General features: G+C 39.4%; 1 protein-coding gene across 2 annotated transcripts in view; it reads right to left on the minus strand.

Annotated features, from left to right (window-relative positions):
* Positions 1-7301: 7301 nt before the first annotated feature.
* Positions 7302-21967, minus strand: part of LOC141476562 (protein mono-ADP-ribosyltransferase PARP8) — a 188167-nt gene continuing 173501 nt past the window's right edge. Inside the window, exons 18-26 of one of the 2 annotated variants that reach the window (XM_074165254.1) lie at positions 19552-19619; positions 19158-19206; positions 16821-16933; positions 16585-16657; positions 14551-14620; positions 11700-11776; positions 10711-10780; positions 8886-8970; positions 7302-7884 (exon numbers count right to left, since the gene is read on the minus strand). In XM_074165254.1, the coding sequence (XP_074021355.1) occupies positions 7782-7884; positions 8886-8970; positions 10711-10780; positions 11700-11776; positions 14551-14620; positions 16585-16657; positions 16821-16933; positions 19158-19206; positions 19552-19619 (708 nt within the window). In that variant the 3' untranslated portion in view covers positions 7302-7781. The remainder of the gene's footprint in view (positions 7885-8885; positions 8971-10710; positions 10781-11699; positions 11777-14550; positions 14621-16584; positions 16658-16820; positions 16934-19157; positions 19207-19551; positions 19620-21967) is intronic. The other variant, XM_074165253.1, reaches the window with a different exon arrangement.

Here is a 21967-nt window from a genome sequence, read left to right on the forward strand (position 1 = left end):
TTTTTGCCACATTTAAGAAAATCATCCTGAGGGAGCTGTTATGTGGGCTAATAAAAAATGCCAATTTAAAATCTACTGTGGTTTTTTTTTTCACATGCTGTTTTTCTCACATGCTGCTCTTTTTCACCAGTTTTGACTCTAGGCTTTGGCTAGGCACTGAGCCCTAAAGTAAGTCTTTTTTATATTCCTTAAGATTTCTTCTCTGTAGTAACTAAAGAGCTTGCACAGTGCTGAGATCTGGGGCACAGTAAAGTTGTGGCCCTCAGCTACTATTGGCTTCATTCATTTACTGCAGCTCTATTTAAACAGCCTCCCTGTATTTCAGGTGGAAAAATCTCACTTGGAGGGGGCCTCAGCTGTGTGACCTGTGCAAAATTATTTGCTGCAATCTGCACTGCATGGTAATTTGCAAAACAGAAGTCAGCCAAGTGTGCAAACACAGTTTAATGAATATAGCATGTTCTCTTTCCAACAGCCATAAGATCTTTTCTTCGCAGATTTTCTGCTCTTCCTCCTGTCAAAAAATCAATGTGTGCATTTGAAAGCATCTCTTTTCCATTGCAATAGTTTTGTATTGCTGTCAATTAACATTTGGATTATTAATCTCTTGGGTCTCACATTGAACTTTTCAACAGGTGAATACAATATGCCATAAACTTTCTCAATGAAAAATTGACTATTAATGCATATTCAGAGAGCTTGCAATGCAGCAACTTGGAAATGGAGTAGCAGTTAAGCCAAAGCTGGTACGAATCCTGTCCCTCCTGCTATCTCTAAGTACTGATTTTAGAGTCTGATATTTCACCACTGATTCAAGTCTTGACTTGCAAGCTTGGAATTCACTGTTTCTTCCAACCTTAAAGTGCTGAAATACGGAATATCTCATCCATTATAGAATTCAAGCTCCAGCCTGTAGATTCCAATCAAAGGCAAATTATCAGTCCTTTAGAGCAGCAACGATGTATTTTTTCCCTCTCTCCCATAGTTATATCTGTGTAAAATACTTATCAGGATTCAAAATAATAGTATCACTTTAACTTTTGTAATCCAAAATCTGCAACAAACAAAATAATAAATTTAACAAAGTAAAAGCTAAAACTTTCAAAAGATACAATATCCACCCATATAATTAAATTGAGCTCATAGGCAGTGAAAAAATAGTGTACTCAGTGAATTAATAACCAGTCCCAGAAATGTCTGCATATTTTATGAGCTGCAGATGTGCATACCATATTAAAGTATGACATAGTTCTTCATATATTTGCTGTGTTTTCATGATAAAACCACTTCTACAGAAAAAGAAAGACAGAGGACTTCTTCTTTAAAAGCAATTATAAAATGCATCTTGAAACATTCTTATGCATTTTATATGATACTGTACATGCAAAATACTGCTTTAATTACAGTATCTCTGTTTTGAACTAGTTGTGTAACTGTTATGGTTTGAGAGAACCCATAATAATCTATTGTCGTTAGACAATTATTCTATCACCCGATGACCCCTCCCCACCCGGAAAGGGGAATCGGGGAACACAAAGAAACACAAGGGTTGAAGTATAAATAGATTTAATAGACTAAGACTAAATAATTAACAATAATACTAAAGAACCAGTATTAATCCCGATACTGATATAAGATATACAGAAATTATACTCAGCCAACTATATCAGTAGGAAGCTGTGCACTCCCAGCAGTGGATAGCAAGTATCGGACACTGCGAGCGCAATGGCTTCAGGAGGAAGGGAAGGCCTCAGGGTTCCAGCACCGGGGCAAGGAGTTGTCTGGACCGCCGCCATCAGGGAGAGAGCTACGCAGCAAACTTTTCTAATTTATATTGGATGTGATGTTCATGGTATGAAATAATCCTGTTGGCCAGGCCTTGCTCCTCCTTGTCCCTGCACCTGGCAAGGCTCGAAAACACTAACCTTGAATCCCACAGAGCCTGGCTGGCTATAAAGTAAATATTTCCATGAATTCAGACACTAGAGTCTTCTAAAAGTGCAGTTTTCCCCAGCATTAGAAGAAAAATTAGTCCTGTGTCTCTCAACCCAGGACAGTAACTCATTCAGATAAAAACAGCATGGAAAGCTAGTTTTATAGTTCATCTAAGTGTTTTTAAAAAGATCACTAGAAAAATGTTACTCCAATAATGTGTAAAAGCATGGCATAACCTTTAGATGTTGCTGAGATGATTAGCAAAAGTCAAGAAACTGCTTCAGACTCAGTTTAATTCTTAGCTGGTTGTTATATCTTGGAACAGAGTTCTCAAAATACTGCCCAAAAGCACAGTATTTGTTGAACAAATTCTGATTTATTGAAAGTAAACATTTACATTGGCTACAATGTTATAACTGTTACAAAGCTAGATAAAAGAGGCTTAAATAGAAATGGAAAATAAGTGCAGTAAAAAGTGAATAGAGAAAATATTTGGCCTTGGTGATCTTCTGACAGTGTTTACATTATGTATATTTTTTTAAATATTTGTAGTAACTCTAAGGCACCATAGGCTAAATAGCAGGCTGCAGTACTGTCTTGTGCACAAAAATTTAATAAATTTATTTGGAGAAAAAAAGGCTGTAGAGGTAAAAGAAACATAGGCATATTTTATGTTTACATAAAGGAATAGCTGCTTCTTAAAATTCAAAGATACAATACATACTGGGTAGATTAAAAAAATCTTTTTAGAACATTAAATTATATTGAATGTCTGTGTATATGGACTATTTTTACTGACTTGCTGGTAAATGTTTAATGTAATCTATTCTTCAATAGGGTTTTCACACACTAGATATGTTTGTCTAAAAACTACTTGAATTCTTGTTTTTTCCTTACAAAAGTCTTATACCTAGTATGTCATACTGTATGCAAAATCCCAATGCAAAGTGCAATGGGTAGTAATTTACATCATAGCCATTCCATGGCAGACAAAAAATTAACAGGAGCACACAATCAAATAGTAAGTTTGTCACATGAAACAGCAGCTCAACGTATTTTATTCCATCTGCTGTTGTCTGTGGCTGTTGCTTCATCCCGTGAGCAGAGTAAGAAACTACCATCCAAGGAAAGACAAAGGAGCTCAGCACTTTCAGACCTAAAGTTTCCAAAACCAAATCCAGAAATTCAAACTACTGGTGACATTCTTGTGCATTTTATATGAAACTGTGCTTGCAGAACACTGCTTTGTTTCAAGTAAATCTTCCCATTTTTATTTATCCCATTCTGAAGCACAAGTTTCCCTCCACTCCTGAGTGCTTTAAGGAACAAATTTGATTATTATTACAGCCCTGTCTGACTATACTCAACATACTTTTTGAACAACTTTCGGCCCTACACATATTTTAACCACTCTCCAAACAAAAAAACCTTGCTTAGTTTAGTCAACAGGCTCATCTTTCACCTTGAGGTAGTGTTTGTAACAAAGAAATTCTGCAGGACACCAAATTAACACCTTGGTTTTGAAAATAAAGCATCACAGAACCCTAAGTGCCCCAAGAGACAAGTGGAAATGCGGCCAGTGCCAGCTGGGTCACTGCAGTGCTCCTGGCATGCTGCCCGCAGTGGTGACAGCTGGCAGAGGGGCTGCGTGGTGCCTGCAGGAGTGTGGCAAGGCTCAGCCCTGTCTGCCAGGGCCCTCCCAGCCCCTCTTCCCCTCATCTTCACCATCACAACTGCCAGTCCCACCCTCACGCAGCCAAGAACCTCAGTCCTGCTGGATGTCACCCAGGTGTATGGGCCAGGCAATGCACAGGTGTCTGCATGCTGATCCCATCTACAATGGGCCTTTGCCTCAGAGACTTAAAAATCTTACCATGAGAGTGAGGAATGACTAGTAAAAAAACCACTTAATGTTTATTCAGGGGCTTAACCCTCAGCACCTCCGATGGGTGTTCAGCATAATGCAGGATCAGACCCCAAACCTATATGTTGAGAAAATGCTAAGATTACAAAGTGCTTTTGCTCCTGTAGTTACTTCCCTGCCAGTCACGACAAGTATTCTTTGTATTTGACTTACATTTTCTAGAGCCAGGAAGAAATCCATCTAAATTAATATAATGCTTAAGTAACTAGATTGTTTAGGTTGTTTTTTCAGTGTTTCTTTTTATCATGAATCTCTTCATTCAGTTGTCCCTTTTTTCCACTTTGTACTCATCCAAATATGCTAATTATTTCCACAATATGAAGTGTTTTGTAAACAAAATATAATTGATCTAAACACAAAGTCTTAATTCGGAGTAATCTTATATTTGTATTAACAAAAGCATAATCTTATCATTATTCATCAGATGCATTTTTAGTCCCAACAGCTATAATATTAAAATTATACAGCATCAATAATGTTTTTTCAAGGGCTTTAGATAAAAATACAAGCATAACCAATTCCGGTGTCACTGACTAGTTCCTGTAAAATATTAAGTAGAATATTACACAAACCGGCCATTTTATGGTAAGTAATACAGAGCCAAAGACTCAGGTGATCAAAGCAGTGTAGCACTGCTGAAGAAAATAGAGCTATGCTGATTCATAACATAGAAGATAACTCAAATTGCTTAACCCCTTGAATGCTAAATATCTGCCTGAATTTCAAGAAAGGTTTAAAAGCATCTGTTTTGATTCTTTTCTCAATGTTTAAAATACTTATAGAAATATAAATATTGTAATTTATAATTAGGGTACAGTATTAAGGTATTAACATAATTTTTCTGTCAAACCTTCCCCATTTGAGGGCTTGTAATTTGTTGTGGGACGTAGGAAGAAGTTAGAAAGTTCTTTCCCAAGAATTCTCTCGGTTGCTCCATGCTGGACATGGTCACAGCTAGATATCTATGGCTTCATGGAGATTTCTACCAAGAAAGATAGTAGAGTCTGGGGCTCTCTTTTCTCTCTGTGATTAAATGTTGTTTGTGAAAAGCCTACATCTTTACTGTGGGAGTTCTAAAGATTGCTCTATCACCAATATGTGCATGATAACAAAGGAAGGGAAATGCAAAGGCTGTACGGATAACACAGGGTCTTTGCTCAGATGAGCAAAAGTGATCATCCCCTGGAATTCATGCGAATATAAGTATTTGGAAGAATTTGGCAATATGCAACTTCCACCCTTGGATAAAACCACTAGGGAAAAATCCTTCAAAGAAAATATTCTCCTTGGGCTTTTTCATTCCAGATCTTGATGATAAAGTCTTTGCTTCAATTTTGAAGTTTTCTACAGAAGGGCTATTTATTTTTGAGTAACAGACCCCCAAAGAACTTCCCTCTTTCCCTTCACCTTTTAAAAATGATGAGAACTAATACTTTGTTAAAGGGATGATCTGAAGACTCATGTTCACCTGCAGATAATATAACACCTTAGAAGAAGTTTCCCATTAATATTTTGGCTAAAGAAAAAAAAAGTGGCTGAGTTACTGTGCAGCAAGTGAATTTTGGTTTAATTCCATTGCTGTTTCTCTGTAACACTGGGCTTGTGTCCTTGCACTGTTCCTTACACTGTAACACCTCCCCAGGTGGCCCAGCTGTCCCAGGCACGGTGCTGCCCATGTGCTATGCTCTCCCCATGCTGCAGCTTTGTTCTCCCAATCCCTTTTCCTGCCATGCACCCAATGGGACCTGAAGTGAGCACCTTACAACAGCAAGGCCTCCCCATATACCTCAGAACCCTCCTTTCCTCTATGCTGTCCCTTCTGCTCATCCATTTAAATCAATCATTGGAGCAGTCTTAAAATTTGGCAGAGATGTCTTTTCCCTCCTCTTTCCAGTGGTTGTACTTATGATGGCACCATGCACGGACAGTATCATGACACCACTGTGCAAACCAAGGCTGACTCGCTGCCATAGCTACATTCTAGGTTTCTTCCTTCAAGGTGCTCACTTGTGACCCTGCTGCAGCTTGAGGGGACAGGGAAGATAACTGCTTACTTTGCTTCTCCAGTTCACTCATGGTCATCTTTCTTTTCTCCTAGTTTTTTGAGGAAGCCTCCCAGAGTGGTGGACTATCAGCCCAGGGTTAATGTAGAATATCTTTGTGGACTTGCTTCCTAATTTCTTTCTGTTCTGCAAAACATAGTGATTCAGACACGACAGGACAAATTATGGAGATACGGTCATTCCAGGGTTTCATCTTCACTTCTGAATTATGCTGATTTTGCGCAGTTACACAACCTAAGGCAGTCCTTACGTAGATAGATAGACACATTTCAGGAATTCTCTTTGTTTCAAGAAGTTAACCTGTGTCCCAACACAAAAGATAACAATTAGAGTAGTGGTACTCGTTAGGGGTCCACCAAATGGGTGTGAAAGTCAACACAAATTCAATAGCAAAATGGGTATTTGCAAACAGGATTGCATTTACAACTCTGAATATGAACCCATAAAAATTGAGATCCCCAGCAAATAAGTCTGGAATGCTAAAATACATCTCAAAGTATGTGCTCCTAGGCCAAATAACACTATTTTACTTGCAGGGCACTTAAATTACAGCAAGGAATAAGGGAGTGCAGAAAGAAGGAATCACCCATTACTGCATATCTAATGCAGTTCTGTTTAAAAGAAACAAACACTGGCCTGTGCTCTGTTGTGCCATTATTTGGCTCTTCAGTATCTTTATTATGAAAATAACATAATAGACAATTCAGTCTATTTTTGCTTTCTGAGGTGGCTTGTAATAATTGCACAGCTGCATAAGTTGAACTGCTCTCCATATTTAAGGGTGTGATTTATTCCTTGGAGACTGGTGTTGCCATCATACTCACTTGGAAAAAAAAAGTTAGTTTAAAGGACAGAAAGATTTGATTTAATTTGTTTTCCCTTAAGAATAAATTAATAAAAATATTTCACCAAGAGAAAAATCAGTAAAATGTTGCATTTGTTTGTATTTTCTGATGTATGAACAATCAACTCAATCATGTAAAAGCCCTAATTCAGCAGGTACTTTTAAATATGTGGCTAAATTTAACCACAGAGCAGTCTCACTGATGTTAAGATGAAAACATTAAAGAACCTTGTTGATCTAAAGAAACTGTAAAATCTAGTAAATAAAAAGCAAATTTGTAAATCTGAAGTTAACAACTTCAAGATTTCCAGGGGTTTGCTAGACTTGTATAATTAAAAAATACAACTGAGCTACTTAATGGATAAGACGGTGTTTCCAGAGAAGATAAAGAAAACTAAACGTATAACGAGTCATTAGTTTTAGCTTTGTTTCACTCATTAAATAAAAAAATTATTCTCGTTTTAACCTTTGACTCTAAATCCTAGCTGCATCTGTGTAAAATAATCAAAGAAAGCTGCAGGTAACCAGTCTCTTTAATTTGACATGTTCCATACAACTTTTTATTGTCTTTAAATACAGAATATTTTATTTATTGCAAAGTATCCTGCATAATACAGGTGCTCTGCTATAAAATCTCTCTTGCTTATAATTAAGTTATTCTAAATTTAAAATACCAGTGTACAGTACTAAAACCTCCAATTGAAGTTTAATATAAAAATATAAGCATAAAACTCCTTTTTAAAGTCTGTTTATTGTGAGCAACCAAAATGCCTGTTTAATTATTATTAGTTGTAGTATATTAATAGACTTTGCACCCCTACAGTTGCTAATTCATACCATCTCAGGTATTTTGATAGATAAGAAATACTAAGTAAGAAAACAGTAAGTATTCAAAGGGTTAATTTGCTTAGAATAATAATAATAAATTATTTTTTTGCATCTTCTTCAGTTCAAAATCCAACTCTGAAACCGAGGAAGGCTTCCAAATCACATCAATTAAATAAGAGTGGTCCTTTTAACCAGTAGCAGTTTGATTGCCAATGACTCGAAGAATCTCTTTATGAATGCCTGGTTCCTGTGTATTTATACTTGTATCACCCACTTGACCATCTTCATAACTAAAAAAAAAAAAGAGTGCAGAAAATAAAATCAAATTAGTTTAATAAAAAACTACCTAAAAATGTCCAAAATTCTGTTTCATTCAATAATCAAGAGTGTTTATTCTTTATGTTTACGTTTCCTATTAAAATGCTCTGCTGTGCTTCACTGTTATATGCAGATCCTAAACTCTATAGAGAGTGAAGGGTGGTAGGACTGCCATTGTCATTGAAACCCTGAGGTTTAATAACCCACTAGGATCCAAAGGGGACTTCTGTTGTCACCTGGCCCACAAAGGCACCTTAGCAGCTTCCCTCTTGCTGGAGGTATAAAGGAAAGGGCTGTTTCTGCAGCTGCTCCCAGACCACCTTATGTGAGGCCGGTTCCAAAGCACGCACAATGTACTGCAATGCCTGTGGTACCCAAACTCCTGTCACAAGTGGGCTTAGTGGTGACACCGCGACAACCTCAGGGTTTTTCTCCTTATGAGAACTCTCCTACATAAAGGGTTTGCATGGATAAAGCAATCCTGATCACTGAAACTCCCAGTGCTGGTCAGTCTGAAGTCAGTATGCTCCTCCACTGGTCTGCATGACTCTCTTTGCAGGGCTGAAATCTATGCTGATATATAATTACAAATCATAGGTGAGAGGAGAAATGCTCACATCATAGACAGGAAGCCTTTAATGAATTCCTCAGCTTTAAAACATACACCCGAAGAGAAATTTTACGATACATGGACAGACTTACTGTAACATGCGGTAATGCTATAGAGTGGGAAAAATCAGTAACTCTCCATTCATTTATTCTATAACTAAACATGTACTAAACTTTTGTCACTAACTTATACATACATTTCCTAACAAAAGTAAGTACAGAGATAAATAAAAAATGAAGTGATACTTTAGAGAATTAGGAAGAAGCATCTTTTATCTACTTCATTTACAACTATTGGAGGGAACATGGGGGAAAAGGCCTAGAATGGACAGATGTTGAATGTTAAAAGAAGCTCTGTACTCACACAAAGAAAAATCTTGTACACACGTGATCCGTATTGGGAACTACCCATATCTCTCCATGTTTGTGCAGATCGGATGAAGTTATCACTATCAGGGAAAGAATAAATTTCATAGTGATGAAAAAATGTCTGGTAAATATTTCTTTAAAAGATTTGCTTTTTAAAACACTTTAAATAGCCTTCTGGGAACGTGTAGTTTTTCAATGCATGTCTGTGGCATGGCATAGACTCTGAGTTGGCTGCTAGTACAAACAGGGAGATGAACTTGATTCTTGTTTCCAAAATTCCAGAAAACACAGATGTATGGGAGCCAGTTCTTGATTGGAATGAAAAATGAAAAAGTATATTTATTAAAAACTGATTCTAAATGGCCATAGGGCTGAGTCAACTAATCAGCCTTTGGAACAGAGATATCTATGTTTGATGATGGCCTAGCTAAAAATAAGATGTGAAAGATAAAGCCTGAAACTGAGATACCACAAATTTGGGATTTGCAATACTACCAAATATTTTTTAAAAAATTAGCATAGCAATTATGACTCAAGGGGATCACAAAGCTTGCCAAAACTTGCTCAATGTTTAGAAAACAGCAATGTATTTGATGATAGGTTATTTACAGGCAGAATTAGGACAACACAGGAAAGAAACCTTTTTATTGCTAGGTAGAATCTTTACTATTAATCTGAATTTGAAAAGATTTCTCTTAATGCATTTAAACACTACCATGAATAAATACATATTACTGCCAGGATGCGTTCCTGTCCAGCCTGCTCTATTTTACCAAATATTTAAAATTCACCTTTATAAGATCCATAATCCATTAATAAATGCGAGGAAAGAATGACATAGATGAAAAAGAAGTCCTTGGGAAAGATGTAATTTATATTTAGAAACTTCAAGCATTAAAGGAGAAGTAAATTCTAGTAAACCCTAGATTCATTTCATATCTTCTGAAAGTTTTAGAACCAAATTTATGTATTTTTCTGTACAGATCAAATTGCATTTTCATGTTGACTGACATCTCCTTAATCATATTAAGCATTTCACTTGAACATTCTCAAAAATATTTGTATTAAAAAGCAGCATATATAGCTTAAAGCTTCCTTTCTGAAATAACATTTTCTACTGTCTGTCTGAATTTTTACTTTTAAAAATAAACAAATGCTCAAAATGGAGGGCAAACTGAGTTTAATATAGTTTCTTTTTGTTTGGCCAATGAGGCTAATTATCAATTACTGGTACAATTCTAATTCAAATTTCATAATTCATTGTTCTCAAAAACTGCTGAGGTTTCATTAGTTATTAAAAGAATAGCCAAGTCTTTCAAGAATGACCATACACATATGAACTGGATTTTAACTTCACAAAATTTCTGAAGCCATCAAAGAGAACAGACTGGTTACCAGGCAAACAGTATATTTGCCTGAGAAGTGAAAAATTATTTGGAAATTCAATAGGAAAGCTGTTTTTTCTGACTTGTAGGTGTTTAATGTATTTGTCAAGAGCTTGCAAGAAGTCACTATTTCAAATGAAGACCATGACTTGGGTTATATTGATGGCTTAGGAATATGATCACATTTGAAAGACCAGATGATCAGTCGCTATACGCATATGACTATTTCATGAAAATTCAGCATGTGTTACAGGTTTTGTTTGAAGAGGGAAGCGTTCTGAACTGAAATATAATGGTCAGCTATTAAGCAAGTACTTGTACACCTACCAGTAGTCTCTTACCTAAAAACAACCAACACTGGAACTAAAGGTCTCAGTAACACTCAGTAACACTGTGTCTATGAATAAAACAGTTTTTCAAGGGCTTTCAGCTTACCTTCACATAAGGCTATGCATTTTAAGTTACGGCTTTGCAAAAATTGTGACTGTTGTCTTTTCTTCTGTGACTGAGATGTAAAAACATGGGAAAACTTAATTAGTGCAGTAAGACAAACTGAGTGAAAAAGTAACAAAGGAGAGGGCTGCTATTTTCAGTGGTTTATTAATGAACAAAGATAGAGACAGTCTTTCTAAAACATTTCTGTTGTATTTCTAAATGTAATAGAATTTCTAAAAACATTTATATTATTTTATTGGATTATCGTAGGAGGGATTTGAACTCCTTTATCCAGAAAGAAAAGTTCCTAATTATTACACAATTAATAATATTAGAAATATCAGTGTTACTGACAAACAAATTGATAATGGAAAAAACATAATTACAAGGTGAATTTGATCATCGATTCTTTGTCCGCTACCCTGATATTTTACCGGCCTTCTCATTTCTGAGGGCTTCTGCTGTTACATACCAATCTCCCTCCAAAGCCAAATTATTCTCTAATTTTTACATGTTATCTATAGAGACAGATGCAAGATTTCTTTCTCAAAATTTAGCCCTACACATAAATGCTATGAGTTTGCTTTAGATAAAGCAGAATTATAATGGGTTAATATGTTAAAACTGTGAAAAAGAAAAACTGACTTGCTATCAATGAAATGCTACTATTTTTTCAGCAATAACCACTCTCAATTCCTTTTGCATTGTTCTTCTATAAGTCTAGAACTCGGACAGCAAGGGCTTGCTAAGGGTCATAATGCAATCTGTATTTTGTTTTCTTTCTCTTCCAAATACTACTACTTGGAAAAGAAGGACACAGGGGCCTGCAGTATACTCTGTTACTAAAAGCAGGTGGGCTGTATTTGATGGTTGCAGTCTCTGAAGTTGTTGATTTCATTCAATAAAATAAAACTGTTAGCCTTATTTTCAGGTATCAAGTTCCCAAACATAAACCCATAAATCTTCCAGAGATGGTTGATGTACTATACCTGTGATGTATTACTGCCCTTACTGCCTGAAGATTGTTCATCTTTAGCTGACACCTTCTGCTGCTTCTTGTTCATCCCTAGGAATATTAAAATCATATAAGATACCCTGGCACATAAATACCTTCATAAACAAAGTTAAGCATGGAGAATGAAACAGGTAGCACAGTGGGAATCATAGTCCTTTACATGGCAGTCAAAAAGCTAGTTAACTTTATCATAGGATATTTTGATTTAATCCTGCAAATTACCAACACATGCAGATGTGTTGGAAAGACCTTAGGAAAGTCAAATTAGCATTAAGCAGGTGCAAAAGCAGATAAACATGAGCTTAAATGCCACTGAATTCAGCTCAGGAATGCTCTTAGGTGGTTGCTTAACAGAGTTGCATGTCAGTATGTCTTAACTGACCCTATTTGTGTTGAAGTAACACAGTGGGTGGGGTAGTAAAATCATGAGAGAAAGAACTTTAGATATTAATCTTTAACACTTTATTTAGACTTATTAAAAGTCTAAATATTTTTTAGGAGTAGTTAATTTATTTAAAGGTAGTTTTAAAGTCTACCTTGGTTTAATTAATTTATCTACAGGTAAAAGTATTAAATTATTTGTCAACCACCTTTGATCCAATTTCCATCTCAGAAATCTAAACACCTACATTTGTGCCTTACATCTCTCTTATATTCCTCATGTTGTTTTATATAAAATTGCTACTACAGGCTTCCTTACTTTTCTAGTATCCCATATTTCTTAGCAGTTTGCAAACACAGACTGAATTATGGAGAAGTTTAAGTCTTTGAAGTAATAGGGAGTGTAGGACTCCTCTGTGGTTTTTATTGGCCAGTATTATATACTTCATAGGAATACAGGCCTCCTTTCTGGAGGAGAATGGATGGAAGGGACCACAAAAGGTAGAGATGAGAAAAAACACATTGAAGCTGACAACACAACATTGTCCAAAAAGAAGGGCATTTTTTTTTGTTAGATAATGATACTGCAACCTGCACTTTTAGTGAGTCCTAAAGAGCTTCCATACTTGTGTAATCTCTGAAAAGCTAAAAGTGCATTTAGAGATTACTGATATGAAATTCAATAAATACTAGTAAAAAATGCTGAGTTCTTAAAATGAATCGTGACATTACCTAAAAATACTGAAAATAAGAAAGCATAACTAAAACTCTCAGAATTAAATTTATCTACATGCACACAAACTCACATTCAACTATACCAACACTTTTATATGTGAGGAAATGGGGAGACATGGATTTGATGGATGGACCACTCAGTGGATAAGTAATTGGCTGGATGGTCACACTTAAAGAGTTGCGGTCAAAAGCTTGATGTCCCAGTGGAGACCAGTGACGAGTGGTGTTCGTCAGGGGTCAGTACTGGAACCGGTATTATTTAACATCTTTTGTTGGGGACACGTACAGTGGGATTGAGTGCACCCTCAGCAAGTTGGCCGACGACACCAAGCTGTGTAATGCGGTCGACATGCAGGAGGGAAGGGATGCCATCCAGAGGGACCTGGACAGACTTGAGAGGTAGGCCCGTGCAAACCTCATGAAGTTCAACCAGGCCAAGTATAAGGTCCTGCACGTGGGTCGGGGCAATCCCAAATATGGATACAGGCTGGGCGATGAGTGGATTGAGAGCAGCCCTGAGGAGAAGGACTTGGGGGTATTAGTGGATGAAAAACTGAATATGAGCTGGCAATGTGCGCTGGCAGCCCAGAAAGCAAATTGCATCCTGGTCTACATCAAAAGTAGCGTGGCCAGCAGGTCGAGGGAGGTGATTCTGCCCCTCTACTCCATTCTGGTGAGACCCCACCTGGAGTACTGTGTTCAGCTCTGGGGACCCCAGCATAAGAAACACATGGACCTGCTTAAGCAAATCCAGAGGGCCAAGAAGATGGTCAGAGGGCCACGAAGATGGTCAGAGGGCTGGAGCACCTCCCCTATGAGGACAGGCTGAGAGTTGGGACTTTTTAGCCTAGAGAAGAGAAGGCTCCAGGGAGATCTTATAGCAGCCTTCCAGTACCTAAAGGAGTACCTACAGGAAAGATGGGGAGGGACCCTTTATCAGGGAGTGTAGTGATAGGACAAGGGGCAATGGTTTTAAACTGAAAGAGGGTAGATTTAGATTAGATAATAGGAAGAAATTCTTTACTGTGAGGGTGGTGAGACACTGGAACAGGTTGCCCAGAGAAGTTGTGGAGGCCCTGGAAGTGTCCAAGGCCAGTCTGGATGGGGCTTTGAGCAACCTGGTCTAGTGGCAGGTATCCCTGCCTGTGGCACGGGGGGATGGAACTAGATGAACCCTTCCAACTCTAACCATTCTATGATTCTATGAAATGGTAAATACAACATAACTGAAGGAAAAAGTCACTGTAATTTAAAATTTCTATGAAAGTTTCTTAATATACATATTGGTGTATCATGTTTCTATTGTCTTTTATTTATGATCTTATTCTTACATGGAAAACTCTGCATCACTGACTTTTGGATTTATTAGTGGAACAAATTATGTTCACTCCCCTTCTCATGCTAAAATAAACACACTGTCCTGTGCTTTCTATGTAACCCTGACATGGCAGTACTTGAGAATATTCTTAAACACCTGCTCCATTACACACAGCATCCAGCATTAGCTACTATTTACTTCAAGCACAGTGTCAAGGTACCCAGTACCTTGGAAAATGAGGTCAGGTAATTAATAAGGGAACTTAGATTTTCTCTTTTTTAAATAAATTAAATCTTGGCCTAAAAAGATAAAATTGACTACAGTGTTGTAAACAGTGAAACTGGTAAGAAAAGCAGTAGACTAAGATACCCCCCTATATTTCTCCAACTACCTGAGTAACCAAATGATATGCTTGACAATGGACTAAGGTAGATTCCACTTCCAAACATTGCACCATGGAGCTGAAAAAGAGCGGAGTGATTGTTTAACATTAATTTGGTTATCTGGACAAAATAATAATGATAGGCACAGGTCCTAATGTAGATAAGCACCTGCCCCACTGCACTAATTTATTTTCTGGTAATAAATGGTGTTCAAAGAAGTCTTTAAAAAAATCATGCTGTGAATATACATCTAAGATACTGTATATTCTGGAAACCATGTCCAAATGCCCAAAGATAATTTTACATCAGATTTATATATAAAATTGCATTTTCTGTTTTTAAATCTAACATTACCATGTAGGATGCTTACAGAGGGTGTTCCTGTAGATGGCCAAATACACCTTAGCTTTAACAAGGCTGAGCAAGCTCGGCATGTCTCACATCAAAACCTTGGCAGGAACCACGGCCTAAGCCAGTCTTTGTGAATCATCATCAACAACTGCTTTTATTTTCTTTAAGGTAAGAAATGATGAGATGGTGCTAACACTGCTCATATGCCATAGAAAAATTCAGTCACTAGTTCTGCCTGAGTACTGGAGAAATGGGTTCAATCAAGCTTTTGTCTGAGCCAATTCGGACATATATATCCCATCACTGCAGGACTGAGCTTTAGCCACAAAGCTATCAGCTGTCTGAAAAGAAGAGAGGCAAGGGAAGACTTCACCAACATCTCTGCTCCATGTCATGGAGCTTGGCCTAAGCAACAAAACTGAGCACTTTTTATTAGCGCTGTGGTAATTTTCTTGTCTACAAAGAGGGAAGTATGGGTTTCACTTCTCCTCTGGGGACTGACTGCTTTATGTGGAAATCTTTAAAGAAAACACACAAAGTAGTTGTTGGCACACAAACGAGAACCCAGAGTATCTCCTACTGAGGTAGATATGACCACTGGGCTTCAGAGTCATGCTCACCCATATTGCTTTCCTCTGACACAATGACATTTACATCATCTCTGCAATGTGACAGAGCTCCCATAGGAATGTGCAATCATGCTCTCACTCCTCCAGATCCTACAATGTTGTATAGGTTCCTTGGTGAGTAGATATTTTTTCCTGACTGGTTGGTACTGGGGTAAGCAGAATAAACTGAGCTCAGAATATGCCCTAGTTGTGTGAGAGATTTAAAAATCATGACTTGTATAAAACGGGCTTTACTGTTTCCTCCTTTTCCCAGTATCTCAACCCTGAACAAAAAGTATGCATGAACCAAGGGTTTTACTTTGGTGAATTTTGGTGTGTAAATCCTGCTTTCTTGGGAAAGTATCTTACAAAGATGCTAATAAAAACACCCAAACCACTAAGAGGAACAGCAGAGATTTCCATTCCCTTTTTTCAGTGTTTCCTGTTCCCTGATACCTAGTCAGCACCCCAGGATCCTCCTCCAAGTTATCATGGACTCAGCTCTGGGGAAAGAGTTGTCAAAATCCTGATGCTAAAATACTCTGAATTACATCTCCCTAGTCCCTCTGGTACTGCCTACTTTGCTCTGCAATAATGGTCTCCTGATGATTCAGTCTGAGAAACCAAACTGAAGTTTGCAATAGCTCCCTCCTGGCCAGTACATTCATATTCCTTTCCCAAGGAAACCAGAGGAGAAAAGAAGATGCTGTAAATCCAGCTTCTGTAAATTTAGGATGCTCTTGGATCCTATAACATAGACACAGTTTATGTAGCTCTAAATTTTAATCCCTGAGACTGCTTTCAAGCAGTACCGAGCTAAGTCTCCTGGAGGTGCTGCTGTGCAATGTAAAATTGAAACACTGATTCCACTGATGGGATTTTTTTAGTGATTTTAGCAGACACATTATTTCATTTTAATTGCTTCAGAAAAGTACCTTTTCCAGGAAACATGAGGGTATTTAAAATCACTCCTTTTTGCCACCTATAAGACTACCAGAACCGCATCCCTTAAAAACTCACCTAAGCTTAATATGCAATCAAACATGCATAGGTTAGCTGAAGTCTATTTAGTCTACTATTTACCTGCAGCCTCGTATTGGAAGCAACAACTAAGCCATTCCTTAGGATGGAATGCCAATTTTCAATGTGTGAACCACTGTAAAAGTGAAAGAGAATGTGTTAAATACAGTGTGAAATACAAAATGAATCAGTAATCCTTTAAAACAATATATTTTCAGCTGTAAACCTCAAATGGCAAGAAGAAAAAAAATAGCATGGCATTTTGCTAACCTTTGATTAATATGAATATATGTACTCACTGAAATGCAAAGGTACTTCCATAGAGATTTTTAGCAGCTCGAAAATTGGATTCTTTGGCTGGTGGACTGCTGAGAAGTAGGAACTGGTGGGGAGTGTGCATAAACTTCAGTTGCTGTAAAATATAACAGTGTACAAGTGAAAAGAAGTTGATTAACACAAAAGCATTATATTTCCATAATGGTAGTTCTTAAAATACCATGCTGTTTCACACAATATATGAACGCATCTAACTAACTACATGAACTAGGTTGAAATTGGTCTCATTACCATAGTTTTTACCTGAAATCAAACAATAAAAATGTCCTTCAGTTTATGAAACATATGGAAGTTTCTGAAACATATTTCAGCCTAATATGGCTCTAGTAAAGTTATTAAATTGAACAATTTCATCATAGTATTCTGATCAGAGCTGGTTTTGGATTAAGATTAAGTGTAGACATGGCACTTCAGGGCATGCTCTAGTGCTCGAGATTGTTGGTTTGTGTCTGTTTGTGGTTGTTTTTTTGTTTTGTTTTGTGGGTTTTTTTGTGTTTGTTTTTTTTTTTTTTGTGGTTGGACTCGATGATCTCAAAGGTCCCTTCCAACCATGAAGATTCTGTGATTCTGTAAGATTCAGATTTGAAAGGCTGCAGATTACTATGCCCTTAATCAGAGGATCAGAAGCGCACATACTCAGAAATAAATCTCAGCACCATCCCTCTCAAATTCTAGAGCTATATTCTTTTTACAGTGTATTCATATGTGGATCTCCTGGTACATCATGTTTGTGTGCACCGCTTTTTGTACAGTTCTGTATCTAATATTCTATATGGTAACAAAACAAATAGTGAATATATATATCTCACCCAATCTCAGATGACTACAAGGTAGACGCATTTGAGCTACTCACCTCAAATAGGCTTTTTCTGAGCATTATTCCTTTGACCTATTTTAGATGGTTCACAACATGATTTAAATAGAATTCACAACATGATTCTATGAGTCATGACCTGAAACTGCCTATTTCTCTCCCGTCTATTATCATAGAATCATAGAATCATAGAATGGCTAGAGTTGGAAAGGACCTTAAAGATCATCTAGTTCCAACCCCCCTGCCATGGGCAGGGACACCTCTCACTAGAGCAGGTTGCTCAAAGCCCCATCCAGCCTGGCCTTGAACACTTCCAGGGATGGGGCACCCACAACTTCCCTGGGCAACCTGTTCCAGTGCCTCACCACCCTCACTGTAAAGAATTTCTTCCTTATATCTAATCTAAATCTCTTCTCTTCCAATTTAAAACCATTGCCCCTTGTCCTGTCACCACTCTTCCTGACAAAGAGTCCCTCTTCAGCTCTTCTGTAGGCTCCCTTCAGGTATTGATAGGCTGTTATAAGGTCTCCCCGGAGCCTTCTCTTCTCCAGGCTGAACAACCCCAGCTCTCTCAGTCTGTCCTCATAGGAGAGGTGCTCCATCCCTCTGATCATCCTCGTGGCCCTCCGCTGGACCCATTCCAACAGGTCCATGTCCTTTCTGTGTTGAGGACTCCAAAGCTGGACACAGTACTCCAGGAGGGGTCTCACGAGCGCAGAGTAGAGGGGCAGAATCACCTCCCGTGACCTGCTGGCCACACTTCTCCTGATGCAGCCCAGGACACGGTTGGCTCTCTGGGCTGCCAGTGCACACTGCCTGCTCATGTTGAGCTTCTCATCCATAAGCACTCCCAAGTCCTTCTCCTCGGGGCTGCTCTCCAGCCATTCTCCACCCAACTTGTATTTGTGCCTGGGGTTGCCACGTCCCAGGTGCAGGACCCTGCACTTGGCTTGGTTGAACTTCATGCAATTTGCACGAGCCCACCTCTCCAGCCTGTCTAGGTCCCTCTGGATGGCATCCCTTCCCTCCAGCGTGTCAACTGCGCCACCGAGCTTGGTGTCATCAGCAAACTTGCTGAGGGTGCACTCTATCCCACTGTCCATGTCTCCGACAAAGATGTTAAATAGTACTGGTCCCAGTACCAACCCCTGCGGAACACCACTCGTTACTGGCCGCCACCTGGACATTGAGCCATTGATTGTAACCCTTTGGATGCGGCCATCCAGCCAGTTCCTTATCCACCGAGTGGTCCATCCATCGAATCCATGAGTTTCCAATTTTGAGACCAGGATGTCGTGCGGGACAGTGTCAAATGCTTTGCATAAGTCCAGGTAAATGACGTCAGTCGCTCTGCCCTTGTCTACCTATTAATGGAGCCTATGTGATTAATTTGAACGTAGACACATTTGGACAGGAGACTCCCACCTAAAATGCTAATACGAGCCATGAGAAACAAGAAAATAATAAAGAATCCACAGTCACTTACTCTATTCACCGGTAGCTTCACAATATGTGATCTATTGCTAGAAATAACCCTAAAATAAGAAACAGATGTATTAGACATGGTAAACAAACAAAACTTTTCTTCTTAAGCATGCATTATGAATGGCCACCACAAAGCACCCAGCTGCAGTCCTTTAAACCTATCAGATGGAAGGTCCTATCTGGACTACAAATCAGATCTGAGGCGATACAAATAAGCTGGAGTCTTTCCAGTGTTTTCAGAGGGCCCAGATGAGGTCCAGAAACAAATGCAGTTGCAAATGTTAACTCTGTCATTAATTCTTAGGGTGAGTTTATACCAAATTAAACGGGTGAAGTGATTATTCATTCAACTTGGTACTTTAATAATTTTCATCTCCTGTCAGTCAATTTCATACCATTGTAGAAGAGGATGTGCAAGCGGGTCTTGTTTATCCATCTGCTTCTTTATTTCCAAGTAAGGTGCCTAGAAAAGAGTAATTACATTCTTTATTTCTAGTTGAAATCATAAGGTTACATTTTATATGTTACTGTCGTGGTTTTAGCCTTAGACAGCAACAAAGGACCACGTGGCAGCCGCTCGCTCAGATCGGGCCCCCACCGCCAGTGCGGCCGGGAGGGGAGAATCAGAAGAAAAAGGCAAAAACTCGTGGGTTGAGACAAAGGCAATTTAACAGAACAGCAAGGGGAGCAAGAAACAACAACAATAATAACACCGACAGAGGAATATACACATGGCACCCGGGACGCGCCCCCCCCACCCCCGACCGCTCTGCTCCCCCGGGGGATGACTTCCTCTTCTGCCCCCCCCCGACTTCCTGCCCCTCCCCTTCCCCGGCTAGCTCCTGCTACCCCCTGGGCATGGCTCACAAGGGATGGAATACCTGTGTCCCTGCTAGGTCCTGGGGAGAATTAACCCTATCCCTGCCAGACCCAGGACATCATCCACCCCTTATTCCATACCATTTCATGCCATGCCCAGATCCTACAGTTTCCAATTAAATACTATCAGTTTCCCCTGACATATATAAATACACACATATGTATATCTCCATACAGGTATAATGTCCTTAGTCTGTGGGCCATCACTCTAAAATGCCCATTGAGTTCATTTAATCCATGACTTTGGGCTCCATCTGTTAGAACAGTCTCTCAGGGCATGCAAGATGGTGTGTGTGGGGCTGGACTGTCTCATGCTGCATTCTTGGGGCTTGTGGCTGATGTATCCGGTGCGGCTCATGTCCATGGTCCATGGGTTGAAGATGTCGATCTCAATTAAGTTGCTGGACGCCAGCTGCTGAGGTCAGTTCTGATCCCTTCACTGCTGCACTTGGTTTTTCATCAGAGTCCATTTGTCATTAGTTTGGGTGATTCTTATTATAGTACAACCAATAGCAGTTACAGAAATGAGATGTACAGTGGCAGGGTCATTTAGCAATTAACATCATACAGTTTCATTCACTGGCTATTCTCGCCCAAAATCAGGTCCCCGTGTGGTACACATCGAACTTCCCCATCCTTCTGCATCACCCACCAAGTGCACCCAGGTCCTTGAGCAAAGGCAATCCCATGGACGGGTTTGCCTTTGCCTGAGGCAGGACTAACCCAGACTGTCTTCCCTAACATATTCTTCATGTGCACTACGGGGACTTTATCTCCCTCCACAGTACGTGGAGGTTTTGATTGGGCAGGGCCAGTTCGATTGGTAGACCCCCTGGTGTTAACTAGCCAGGTAGCCTTTGCTAAATATGTATCCCAATGTTTTAAAGTGCCACCACCCATTGCTCTCAGTGCAGTTTTTAACAGTCCATTGCACCGTTCTATCTTCCCAGAGGCTGGTGCATGATAAGGGATGTGATAGACTCATTCAATACCATGCTCTTTGGACCAGGTGTCAATGAGGCTGTTTCGGAAATGAGTCCTGTTGTCCGACTCAATTCTCTCTGGGGTGCCATGTCGCCACAGGACTTGTTTTTCAAGGCCCAGGATGGTGTTCCGGGCGGTGGCATGGGGCACAGGATATGTTTCCAACCATCCAGTGGTTGCTTCCACCATTGTGAGCACATGGTGCTTGCCTTGACGGGTTTGTGGGAGTGTGATGTAATCGATCTGCCAGGCCTCCCCATATTGATATTTCAGCCATCGTCCTCCATACCAAAGAGGCTTTAATTGCTTGGCTTGCTTGATTGCAGCGCGTCTCACATTCATGGATGACCTGTGCAATAGTGTCCATGGTCAAATCCACCCCTCGGTCACGAGCCCATCTATATGTAGCGTCTCTTCCTTGATGGCCTGAGGAGTCATGGGCCCATCGAGCTATGAATAATTCACCCTTATGTTGCCAGTCCAGATCCACCTCGGCCACTTCAATCTTAGCAGCCCGATCCACCTGCTGGTTGTTCAGATGTTCCTCAGCGGCCCGGCTCTTGGGTACATGGGCATCTACATGACGTACTTTCACAACCAGATTCTCTACCCAGGCAGCGATATCTTGCCACAATTCAGCAGCCCAGATGGGTTTGCCTCTGCGCTGCCAATTGCTCTGCTTCCACTGCCGTAACCCCCCCCACAAGGCATTTGCCACCATCCATGAATCGGTGTAGAGAGAAAGTACTGGCCATTTTTCCCACTCGGCAATGTCCAAAGCCAGCTGAATTGCTTTCACCTCTGCAAACTGGCTTGATTCACCTTGTCCTTCAGCGGCTTCTGCAACTTGTCTTGTAGGACTCCACACGGCAGCCTTCCACTTTCTATGCTTTCCCACAATCCGGCAGGACCCATCAGTGAACAGGGCATATCTCTTCTCATTTTCTG

This window comes from Numenius arquata, chromosome W (genome assembly GCF_964106895.1).
Source record: "Numenius arquata chromosome W, bNumArq3.hap1.1, whole genome shotgun sequence".
Classification (NCBI taxonomy): domain Eukaryota; kingdom Metazoa; phylum Chordata; class Aves; order Charadriiformes; family Scolopacidae; genus Numenius; species Numenius arquata.